General features: G+C 46.9%; 1 protein-coding gene across 1 annotated transcript; it reads right to left on the bottom strand.

Moving 5' to 3' along the window:
• Positions 1 to 1,285: 1,285 nt before the first annotated feature.
• On the bottom strand, positions 1,286 to 12,634 carry rem2 (RAS (RAD and GEM)-like GTP binding 2). Its single transcript, XM_062481232.1, has 5 exons — positions 12,302 to 12,634; positions 10,890 to 11,211; positions 10,055 to 10,128; positions 4,277 to 4,454; positions 1,286 to 1,694 (listed from the first exon to the last, which is right to left on the bottom strand). Exons 1-5 carry the CDS (start codon positions 12,311 to 12,313, stop codon positions 1,366 to 1,368), a joined length of 915 nt encoding a protein of 304 aa, XP_062337216.1. The 5' UTR covers positions 12,314 to 12,634; the 3' UTR covers positions 1,286 to 1,365.
• Between the last annotated feature and the right edge of the window lie 401 nt (positions 12,635 to 13,035).

Below are 13,035 nucleotides of genomic sequence, written 5' to 3'. Positions count from 1 at the left end.
ACTGTTAAGTTAGTGATGTTTCCAAGACATCCAAACAACGTTTCCAAGACATCCAAACAACGTTTCCAGAACGTCTCTTCTAGCCTGTGTGGCCGGCCGCCACAGAATCGCTGGAGCTCATAGGAATATGATTTTGCATTATATGAACATACAATGTCAGTGGGTACAAAAAATAAGCATAAACAGGTCAAACATAAAACAGCCACAGGTAGTTAAGTTTTTCAATCTCTTTCTCCTCTTCATGGCTCTGATCTTTTCCTTCATGTGTTCCTGTGGCCCGGTGTGCTCCGACTCATTCAACCAGGAAATATACGTTCCATCCAAATATTGCTTACATCTATTTGTTCTGAGCGATATTGACCGGCTTCTACATTCTGCACTAAATGCATTTAAAGGGATATTATTGAGGGCTGTTAAGGAATACTTAATCAATGTAAATGTCGGGAAAGTCATTCTATTCGGAAGGATTGATATGGGTTGCAAGGTTTGGTTCACTGACACTTTAAAAACCGAGCACCTTCATCAGTGTCAATACGATCGATGCATTCCTGCTCAGCCACGAAGATGACCGTAGAAATCGATGGCTGTTCAAAAAAGGGATTGTGTAGTTTCATGACATCTGATTAGGTCCTGAGGCCACTGTATCAAAAGTGCATGGATGAAGCTTCTTCTAAGGGGCCTATAAGATCACATGAAAGGTAAGGTACACTGTTGGCCAATGAGATGTTGGCAATCCAAACCAGTGTTTTTACATGAACCTAAGGGGGATCTCTCTTATCTCTGCATTCTAATCATCGTAACAGCATGCTTTTAAACTGGGACTACATTAGGTCTACATTAGATCACTATCAGTCTACTTTATGTGTGTGTGCCTTTCGGGTGCGTTATCATTTCGTGACTTAAAAAAAAAAAACGTTAAACGCAAAAGTAACCACGCCGGTAAGTACTGTATGTTCTCTAGACGCAATTTCTCTCATCTCTCTCTTTTTCCTCTTGTTCTCACATTTGATAATGAGATGTCTTGTATCTATTTCAACCAGCCTTTCTAATGACCTCGCTTCTCTTCCCCAGGTAGAGCCTTAACGCTCACCGCCTCCTCCTCTGCTCTCTCTCTCTCTCTCTCTCTCTCACTCGTTTATTCTTCTGCTCTCTATCTTCTCGACCCCTCTATCACCGTTCTTGTCCTTTGGTTGCACCCCCTCTCTCTCTCCGTGTCATCACACCCCTCTCCCTCCACCCCCCCCTTGCTGCCACCCTCCCCCTCTATTTGCTCCCTCCACCTCCTTTCACACACAACCCATCCCCCAACCCCATCCCCATCTCTCTCTCTTTCTCTTTCTCTCTGTCTGCCGAACATGCATGTCGTCACAGTGCACTGAGGTCATGACAGGAGCGTGATTTCTGCCGGAGGATCTTGCTGCCCCTGTGCCTGCTCATCTCCCTATACCGGCCCCTGTCCCTGTCCCGGTCCCTGCCGTAGGAACGTGGCACCAGCCCGGACAGGAAGCGCTTGGCCCTGCTGGTCAGGCTCTCCCGCCGGCCGGCCCCGGGGTCCCCCTCCGTCCAGCCGGGGCCCACGCAGTCCCCCCTGGCCGCTCGCACCGAGGCCTCCAGCAGCTCTGTGGTGCCGTGGTCCAGAGAGGCCGACACTTCCAGGTACAGACAGTCAAACATCATGGCACTGGAGTGGGCCTCTGGAGGAGAGATGGGCAGCGGGAGAGAGAGAGGGAGAAAAGACAAAAAGAGGGAAGATTAGAGAAAGCCAGATGTGGGGAGGGGGGCAGAGAGAGAGAGGTTAAAGGATGGGATTGTGGTAGAGAGAGGGTTTTAACAATGATGCCATGTTTAGTGGCATCAGACAAATCCCTCTTACGATCGAGTTGAGCTTACCCTAAAACCTCTAACAGCTGATTAAATGAAGGGCCCATAACCTTTTAAGAGCGGAGGGAGATTAAATTAAATTGTGGTGCGACGGGAGAAAGGTTCAGCCAAATAGAGGCTGAAGCTGATTGCAGCGAGATTAGTATAGCAACATGAAATACTAAACAAACATCAGATCAATGTCAGAGAGATATTCAGTCAACCGAATGTCAATGTTAGATCAACATGGTGAATGGAGCCGGCACTGGCTGAAGGGTGAGGTGTATTGGTTCTTGTACTGCATATGACAACATGGACACCGCTGTTTGTGCTCAAATAATATGGCTGAGGGTAAAGCAAGATAGAGAAGGAGAAGTAGAGAGAAAGAGCGAGAGAGAAAGAGAGAGGGTGCTTGGAGGAAGATGAAGTCAGCAAGGTAGGAGAGTGGAGGGGGAGGTGGGGTAAAGATCTAGAATACAGGGGGGAGGGAGAGATAAGGACAAAGAGAGGAGAAAGAAATGAAATGCTGACTAAGCAGGACAAGACAGAGAAGATATTCATCAAGAACTCTCAGTTGTTACAGAACAACTCACCCTCACTTAGCCAATGAATGAGAATACATCTACTTTGTGTGTGTATGGGTGCGTTATTGTGAGTGTTACTGAAAGTGAGAAACATTTGCATGTGTGTGTGCGTGCGTGCGTGCGTGCGTGTGTGTGTGTGTGTGGAGAGGAGAGACACCCAGAATATGTCTTTGCATGTGTGTGTGCGACAGAGAGAGAGAATAAAGTGTCCCTACCTTGCCATGAATATACCAAACCTATTCAAACCAAGCATGAGGTACAAACAAGAGCGATACATCTCCATTAAGCAGATTGGATAAGGAACTTCCGTACCCAGGCTCAAATATCATCCATGGGGTTTTATAGCAGACAGAGGGTCTGTCAGTATGTCAGGCTAGGAGCATTTCCATATCGATGGTCACATTACAGTATTGCTGCTCATAGACCAGTGGAAATATGCTGAGCACAGCGCTAAACCGTATCCTGCCATCCTTCCTCTAGCCCTCGCCACCTCTCCTTCTCGTTTCTTTTTATCCCTGCAAGCCAGACTCATGAGTAAGAAAAACAAACACCACACCACACAAGAAAAACACCCACAAACACCATACTACAAGAACCAACAGCACCCTACCGGTCTGTGGAGCCAGACAACCAAAACCCAACTAAAACCCAGCCATATGCCCCAAATCTCAAAAGCACTCAGCTCACACCAACCCATCGGATGTCACACCCACGCTATGCATCATGGACATCCCTGGACCCCACCCTCTCCCTCCCTGCCTCTCTCCCTCCCTCTCTCTCTCCTCTGTTTTCCTCTTATCACAGCTCCCCACACACAGCACAGTGTCTGCCACACCAAGCAGGGGAAGAGGAAGTGGTGTAAACCTGTGTGTGTGTGTAACTGTCATCAAGGGATTGTCACCGTGTTCTTGATTTGTATGTGTATACAGGTGTGTGCATATGTGTGTGTATCGTTTTGTGTGTGTGTGTGTCTTTAGGTGTGTGTATGTGTTCAGGATTGTGTCAGTGTGTGCATAGGTGTAAGTAAGTGTGTGCATTCATGTATGTGTGCATAGGTTTGTTTGAGCGTGTGCATATGTTAGCGAGCTGGCAGTGGCGCATATAAACACCCACCCCTACGCCCACACTCCCACACACCCACACACATATAAAGATGGTGACACCATCCGCCCCCTGACAGGGAGAGATAATCCAAATAGAGATGTTCCATCCAAAAAAACAACAGAGGAAAGAGGTGAGTGCTAGAGTAGCTTTTAAAGAGGATTAGGTAGGAGGGAAAGCTGCCCTCCCCAAATCCTCAATAAAAACAGGTAGACACGTCCCTGAATGCAACAGCTGCAGCCTTAAAAAAACTGTACCTTTAATGTAGCCTTTTGTCTTTAGCTTGTTGTTCTACGTCTGAGATTGTTAGCGATGTTCAACTGTTATGCAAGTTTGTTTTCTCGAGTTATGGGATTTAAGAGAACCTCTCTGGTGCATTATATCTAAACGAGAACAGGCACACAAAAACAGAAAGGTAGCCAATGTAATTCCTCTGAGCCTCGGAAAGAGAGCTTTTAAATCTGTCCAATAATCTAACAAATATCACATTGAGCAATATATGTATTTATTTGGAACCATTCAAATGCCATATCTTGCCATTCAGCAGCCAAGAAAATATTCTACCAATAAAACTGTATACTGTAAATATACTAGTTATTCTGATAACATAATTCAAATCAAACAAAAAATCATTGAGTGTTTGGACAGTTGTGTGTGTGGGCTGTGTGTGTGTGTGCATGTGTGTACAAAGTGTATAGAGTATGTGTGCTACAGTGCAGAGGATGTCCTACCCTCTGTGGTGATCTCACGGGACCGAACAAGGTCACTCTTGTTGCCCACAAGGATGATGGGAGTCTGAGGCAGCGACTCCCTGAGGAGGAGGCGGAGCTGGGCTGTACGGTGGAAGCTTCGTCTGTCCGTCACGGAGAAGACCAGGATAACCACTTCACACTGCAGTGTGGACAGGTCCTACACACACACCACACACACCACACACACACACGTACACAGGAAGATACAAGAGTGACTCTCGCACACTGCCATTCACGAGTAAACAAACATTATTGGCAGTGAAACAGGTCCGAGGAACTGTGGGGATGACGCAACTGTTTTGTTTGATGATTAAGAGATATATGAAATAACCAACAATACATATTATTATAATAACACAACAATGGAGTCACAATTTAAACCTGAATATTCAGAGTGTTTGCCATCCAAACTCAGAGGCCAGAAAGCCCAGCTGACAGGCCCTGCTCTCCTTGGAGAGTTTGCATTTTAATACAGCCCTCTGCGCCCTTGAATTTCATGTTTCCCTTTGAGATCCTGACCCTTCTAACAGCAGCCACTCAGTCCTCCTGTTGTGGAGCTGGATCACAGTCTATTAGTGTTGTGGAGTGTCTGGCTGGCCCTGGCGGGGTCTGTCAGCTGTGGCCCTGGAGAGACGCTTTACCCTCCCTGACACTAAACACTCTCACAGACAGGGGAGAATTCACTGTCCTCTCCCATAGAAACCTTAGCAGTTATTTCTTTAACATTGTGACATCTAATCCAATTCCCTCACCCTCAAGTGTTATGGTGAAATAGTATTCAACCAAGTCTATTTGAATTGCACTGAACGCTGTCGAAGATGTCCAGAAACTGAAAAGCTATAAGGAATTCTGAAGACGTTAACTGCCAAAACAACGCATGTCAGACCATGCAACCCAAATACTCCCCCGCTCGTGTTATCCAAGTCTGCATGCCTGTTTGCTTGTGCGTGCGTTGGTGTGTTTGCGTGTGCATGTGTGTTTTTGTGTGTGTGAGTGGATGTGCCCTACATCCACAACGCCGAGGGTGAATTTCAGCTCCCCTGGAGCGAGGGAGATGCCTCAAACTATCCTCAGCCAAACACAAGCCAATGGGACGGGAGCCCACAGCGGGGCATTTATGGTTGCAGGAACACACAATCAAGCGCACACACACTCTTCTCTCCATCCATCTCTGGCGAGGAGAGGAGGCAGCTAGCAGCACGGAAGTCAGCTTGGCCACCTGTCAGCAGCTGAGAGAGGGGGAGGAGATGGAGGGGGGGGGGAGGAGGGGGGGGGGGTGGGAGCTGGGGGAGGAAACCCACTAATCTTAGTAAGCAGGGAAAGACACGGTGTCGGAGAAGATGGATGGCCTGCGTGGTGACTGAATGCTCTCAGGGGTAACTGGGTAACACTCTATGAGAGACAGAAGCAGACAGAGAGAGATGGAGAGAGGCATGGCAACTCGAGACTGTCCCCGTCCCTCTCCTTCCCTCGTCGATGACTCTCTGTTGTTCACTGCAGCGCAGGCCATCTGTCACTAGCTACCCCTCCCCTCACACACACACACACACACACACACATGGCTGTGAACACACACGCAAAGCACTCACGTTTATGCATGCTCTGAAGGTACTGCTAGGTTGGGAGAGTCAGTTAATGTGTCATCCACTGAATCTTTGATGTAGATCGTGTGTTTACAAAACTAAACAAACAGCAATTTGTGAACATCAGATTCTAGTTCTAAGTAGCACAGCAAAGTATTACTGGATATTCCGAACCCATTTACTGTAATCTGTCCTTCCATTGCCTGCTGTGTATCTCTCTAATCACGCAGTAATGCTTCATTGTAGAAATGTGTAGGGTTTGTGATTCTGATCTGAACTTTGAACTCAAAACAAAATGTATTTGCACCAAAGATTTACATTTTACATAATGGAGACGAGTTATGTGAGATCACAGGAAAGCAGCTTACAGCTCTAACATGGAAAACTACACAACACAACTACAACCCCCCCACCGCTCCCCGGCCCACAGGCCCCCCCGCCCCTCCTGCCCCTCGGCACATCCATGTACTGGCATCGTTAAGGCATCTGGGGCTTTTTCACTGTGATTTTCACAAAAACAATTCTGTGCTGAAAAATCCCCTGGACTCGCTACATGGGATTGGACTGAGACCTGAATGCCCTAGAATCACATACATACTCACGCAAACATTCACACACACACTCTCTCTACCTCACTGTCTGTTTATCGCTCTGTGTCTCTCTCACACACACATGCACTTATTTCTGGAACAAAATAAAGTGAGATTAGGAGGAGAAATGAGGGCAACCCTTTGCCACGAGAGACCAGTGTGACAGAATGAGGGGGTCAAATGGATGATAAATGGAAAGAGGGAGGGGGGAGGGAGAGAGAGAGAGCGAAATAAGGACAGACCCTCGGACTCTACTCTGGGTGAGAAGTCAAAATCTGATAATAGGATGAAGGAGCTTAGCGGTGCTCTGAGGACTGCTGACTAGGTCCGTTTGGTTCCTCCACCGCCACTCCCGTCGGGACAGACATAACAGAGGCCATCTGGCCACACACACACAGATGCACACACACACAGATGCACACACACACACTTACACACCACAGCCTGACAGTTCTGAGGCCTGACACACAAGGTCACAGTGTGATGTCACCACAACACACAGAATTCTAGAATACCCATCCTCGCCCCCAAACATCACATAACATTCCTTCATTAAAAATACAGCCAAACAGTCACACCAATTGACCACCTGTTCATTCATTCACATCACCCTACATATCTTACATACAAATAGCCTTGCTAACGTAAACAGATATGCAGCAGCCTCACAAACATTACCCACAAGGCCTTGGTCTCTAAAGATAAAATGGCCATAGCCACAGTTGGTTGGCCTATTTCCTCCAGGCCTCATGGTGCACCTCATGTTCCTACTATAAATATTTTACTTTGGAGTTATCAAATAAACATGGCCAGCAACAACATTATATATGGAGCTCTTGCTGGGTTTGATGTAGCCATACAAAGATCAGGCATTCAATTTACAGCCTGTATTCCAGTCAGACAGGTGTCAGCCACCTATCCTCACTTTAATGGAGAGTGGGACGACAACGCCAAGGGCCATAAATAACCAAAGCCCACCCCATGACCCTCAAAAGTCAGGAGGTGATTGGATAAATGATGGATAGCAAACAAATAGGTCAATAGCATGGCATTTACAGTAGATATGACATTGTGGGCTTCTTGGGTCATGGCCAAGCATGCTGCTGTGGCTATTTTAAGAAAACTGGATGACTTATTTAAACCAATCTTCTGCCTGACGTCAACACTCCCTAGGCAGGCGGAGGAGAAGAGACGCTCAGAGCGTTGGGGTTTTTCTATGCGTGTCTACGTCCGAATGTCTGAGTGTATGTATGTGTGCGCGTGTGTGTGACGTGCTTCATAAAGCTGTGGGGCCTGCCTATGGTGGTGGTTGAATCTCATTCCACTGTAGCTGTTTGGAGAGAGAGAGACGTCTAGAGAGAGAGAGAGAGAGAGAGAGAGAGAGAGAGAGAGGAGAGAGAGAGAGAGAGAGGAGAGAGAGAGAGAGAGGAGAGAGAGAGAGAGAGAGAGAGAGAGAGAGAGGAGAGAGAGAGAGAGAGAGGAGAGAGAGAGAGAGAGAGAGAGAGAGAGAGAGAGAGAGAGAGAGAGTGAGTGAGAGGAGAGAGAGAGAGAGAGAGAGAGAGAGAGAGGAGAGAGAGAGAGAGAGAGAGAGAGAGAGAGAGAGAGAGAGAGAGAGACGTCTAGAGAGAGAGAGGGCCAAAGCAGAGTTGCAGGTGTGAATCTGTATGGGATCCAAAGAAAAAGAACAAATCTGTGTTTGATAGGATGATGGTGTTCAATGTGTTTCAGTCTCCAGCTGGAGCCTGTGAGGCAGGCCAAGCTAACAGGGGAGGGGCCGGAAGCCTTGGCTGTCATGGTCTGATCCACGCTGGGTTAGATGGGGATGTGGGAAAAGGGGGATGGGAAAGGCCCGCTGGTTTCCGTGGTAACGCTGGGTCGACAGGACGGGACGTCCGGACAACAGAGGGCCAGCTAGCTAGCCAGGGTCAACGGTCATGGGATATGGGCCGATTGTGTAGCATCGGCGAACTAGGCTGGGAGTGGAGGATTGGGGGTTGTCTTCATGTTTGTGTGGTGTGCACGTGCGTGTGTATGTGTATGTATGTGTGTTTATGGATGTGTATGTGTGTATGTATGTGTGTGTGTGTGTGTGTGTGCGTGCGTGTGTGTGTATGTGTGTGTGTGTGTGCGTGCGTGTGTGTGATGTAGTGTGTGTGTGTGTGTGTGTGCATGTGTGTGTGTTAGTGTGTATGTGTGTGTTAGTGTGTGTGTGTGTGTGTGTGTGTGTGTGTGTGGGTGTGTGTGTGTGTGTGAGGGCTATTAGAGGGTAGAGGCGGAGCAGTTGCAGGCTCTTCTCTCCCTGCTGATGGTTTGGAGCTTCTCCAAACCCCCCGCTGTCCTGCTTTGTGTTGCCAGGGCGTAATACCACAGCTAGTATTAGCACGCACACAATAACACATGTAATTGACTTTCAGAGAGATTTAACAACAGAAAAGGGGCCGTTCTGGGGAAGCAAGGGGGGGTCCGCCAACAAGCAAGGGATGGGAGGGATGGAGGGGAGAGACAGAGGAAAAGACAACAAAAAAAAACAGTGGGAGAGAGAGAGCGTGAGGTATGGAGCGCAGGAAGAGATGGAAGGAGGACAAAAGATCAGAAGAAGGCTGTTGGGGCTGAAAGAGAGAAAGCAAGAACGAGAACACGGAGACAGAGCGAGAGGGAGAGAACGCGAAAAGAAGGGCCGCAAAAAATATATAATCGAAAAAATATATATATCGAAAAGTGGAGTTGACACCACGAAAGCTGGCAAGCAGACTTGACTGGAGTTTCCCCGTCAAGTACATGCTATAGGTTTAAATTATTCAGCTGAGGAGAACCATGCCTGTATGCTCTTTGGACATCTGGAGCAGAGCTCAACCATCTCTGACTCAGTGGGGAGTTTGCTCCCCACTGAGTCAATCTACAATCATTCACACATTATTAATAGCAAACTCTCATCATGACTGACTGGGTTTTGATTTCTCATGATAATCCCAATACCAGCATGGAGCAGAATCAGACCAGCTGTTCCTTCCCAAATAAAACCCATTTATAATAACCATGATGGGTAAGTCTGCATAGACAGATCAAGGCTAGTTTTCCCATACAGTACAGTTAACAGTGCGTATTGCTGAGGCTTTGTCACATTCCTCATACCTGCTGTCAGACGAAACTACAGGAGAATGGAAACAATAGGAACTTTTCTATTTGAGAGAAAGGGCAAATGGAAGCCAGGTTGATGCCTCAGGGCAAATGCATACACAGACGCACACAAACAATAACCCAAACAGAATGCTCTATCTCTCTCACACTGTCTCTCACTCTCTCTACACACACAGCCTCTGTCTCTCTCTCACTCTCTCTACACACACAGCCTCTGTCTCTCTCTTCATTCTCTCTACACACACACAGCCACATCATCTCTTGCTGACATTTTAAAGAATTCTGAGAAGGAATGTAATCAGTGAGATACTGGTGAGAATTAATAAGAGGTCTGAGACACGGATCCACAGACAAATCAAGAGAGGACTGGTAACATGTAAATGGATCGACTGTCAGAGCTGAAGAGACAGAACGCGTGTGCTAGAGTCTGTAATAAAGCAGCTCACCTGTTTCCAGTTGTCATAAACGAGGATTTTGCTGTCCTCATCGTCAACTGTCACTGTACGTTCGTAGCCTTCCCCTGGAAATACACAAGCTTGTCACATACACACACACACATGGTCCGACACCATGCTAAATGCATGTCAACATCCCACCCGTGGTTTGAAGAAAACACTGTTAATCATTTCATATAAACTGTGCATGTATTACAGTACATTGCACAATTATATTTAAAGGAAAATCTGTGTGGTCCAGTTAGTGAGCATGGTGATTTCAACTCTGGGGTAGTGGGTTTAATTCCCTAAGGGAAAACACAGTGTAGCTATCCACATGACTGGATTGAAATTGGTGTTGATAAGAGCATCTGCCCATAGGCACATATATCAGGATTAATGTTCTGCTAGTCTCCAGGGTGTGCGTGCGTGTGTGTGTGTGTGTGTGTGTGTGTGTGTGTGTGTGTGTGCGTGTGCGTGTGTGTGTGCGTGTGTGTGTTCAGTGTGGTAGTCATCAGTGTCATGGCAGTGTGCCCATCACTCTGCTATGAGAGGCAGTGATTGACTGGCCATTGACAACTGCTTATTACCATGAACATTTAAGGCCGTTTGATGACAGGCAGGCGGGCAGACAGACAGACAGACAGGATGGCCATTGGGATGGAGTGATCTCATTGCTGTCATCTTGAGGTCTTGAGAGCCCTTCTCAGAAATGTGTACATCGGCATTGAAGTGTCAGTGGGATGGTACTTGACATAATGTAAATGGACCCCTCCCCCCTGCTCACTTCAAACATAAACACACACTTACAACACACACAAAATACACAACACACAAAAGACTTTACCACAAGCTTGTGTTTCAGAGTCCACAGACAATGATCTGTCCGACAGTCCAGCGAGGGACAGAGCCAGTGACGACTTTCCAACCCCATTCTGTCCAATCAGTACGATCCTCAGAGCACCCCCATAATGACCCCCCTCCACTGCCTGACAAAAGGATTCAACTCGGGGAACAGTGTCACTGATTGGCAGAGTGGCAGGTCCTTCCAGGCCTGGTATCCAATCGCAGTCCTCCGACACAGCCTCTTCCCGCCTCAGCTGGTGCTTGATAGGCAGAGGTGTGCTTCCTCTTCTGAGAGGGGGCGCGGTGGTGAGAAACATACTGTACTGAGGGAGACAGGGAGTCAGGTGGTTAGCACACGCCCCACTGGATATGACCCATATGAGCATGGTGCTTCTGGGAGAGCAGAGCGTCCCTTTAATGTGACAAAAAGTCGTGAAACACGTGTTTCCTGCTGTACGTGCACACATTGAGTATTCAATGCTTCATCACTGCATTCAGTGAGGACATCTCTTCTCGGGTGTCAACAGATGGATAGCGATTTAGGGTGACAGGCAGGCAAAGGACAATTTCTCCTCAATAAAAGATTTTTGAGAGCGTTTTTAGTAGGCCTACAAGGTCAGAGAGAGAAGACCTCCATTAATATTAATACAGCAATTAGTCTAGATGCGGCACTGGCAGTAACAGAAGCAGGTGTGCCTGTGGCTTATAGAGATGCACCCTCACTGACACACAGCAAGCTAGTAGCTCTCACAGCACTACAAGACAGAGCCACAGCACTAATTACACTAATTGAAAGGGTGTAATTCAGTAATCAGTAATCATGGTCTATATTTTCTAGGAGACACAAGGGAGGAATAAAGAAAGATGTGGAGTGGTCCTGTGACAAGGTTGAGGCAGCGTGTCATCGGCTTCTGTGTCTGACTAGTGAGAAACTAGAGCAAACATTACACACTACTGCTTACATTTCGTACTGTACTACAGCCAAGGCTTGGCTGTCGATGGCTTTGCTATTTTGTTAGGTTCTTTTGTGCATAATGACTGCTGAATGCTCACTGCAACTAGACTACAGCAGAGATTCCGCTACAGCTGTTCACACCTCGGCTGAAAGGTGGCAATTCTAAATTTAGAGTAATTATATCGAAGCTGCATGAAATAATGAGCACCAACTATTTAATCGCATCTCACGTACAATCAATAATAGCTTATTATCCTTGTGAACAAAACGCATTCATAGTTAGTGTACACCGTAAGAACATAAGAAAAAAGGACTTATTAGTTGTGAGCATAGACAAAGTAGATTCTACCTACAGCGGTTCTCCCACTAAAGAGGGTGTGTTCTCAACACCGGTGTGAGTGCTAATATCCATGATCTTGTGCGAGGTGAGTACAACAAACAATTGCCTCTTCTCTTACCTGGTCTGTCATCGTTATGAATTTTTCGTCAACGTTTTGAGAAAGGAAGTCCTTATCTGCGACCACCACCACCCATATCAAGTCATCTGCGCTCGCTGCCGTACGTTCTCTTTCCTCTATACATTCACCACGAGAATTATAGATAGAACAAAAAACACGCTCCAGATCATTTTAAACATTCTAGATTTCCAGACACGTAATTTCTTCCGAATGCTTCTCTTTTTGTCTGCTACCTCGAAGTGTAGTTCATGTGAATTGAATGTGGTGTATATGTTACACCTGTGTCTGTAATGGATAGGCGACTCCTCCTAGGCTACACAAGCGATCTGCCCGCCTCTTCATCCCCCCTCTCCTCCCAACGCCCAAGAGAATGCGCTCCAGCGTGCAGCCTACTGTACCTGATCTCTCTCTCTCTCTCTCTCTCTCTCTCTCTCTCTCTCTCTCTCTCTCTCTCTCTCTCTCTCTCTCTCTCTCTCTCTCTTATTCGCTTTCTTGCTATAATTTTCTGTCTGCAACAATAACTTTAATCTTTAATGTGCAGAAAAATCAGACCATCCATGGCCGTTTTTGAAAATCCCCATTAACCAGCCTGCATTAAATTCACCGTTACGAAACGATCAGCACCTTTTCAAAACATAGACTTTTTTGAGGACAAAGTAGATCGTTTTTGATGCTAGAGGCAACGCCAGCCGCTAGGGGGAGGCGTTGTTTTTTGAGGGGAAATTATAATTGCC

The sequence above is a fragment of the Osmerus eperlanus genome, chromosome 16 (genome assembly GCF_963692335.1).
Source record: "Osmerus eperlanus chromosome 16, fOsmEpe2.1, whole genome shotgun sequence".
In the NCBI taxonomy this organism is placed as follows: domain Eukaryota; kingdom Metazoa; phylum Chordata; class Actinopteri; order Osmeriformes; family Osmeridae; genus Osmerus; species Osmerus eperlanus.
This window is presented reverse-complemented; position numbering and strand designations above follow the sequence as displayed.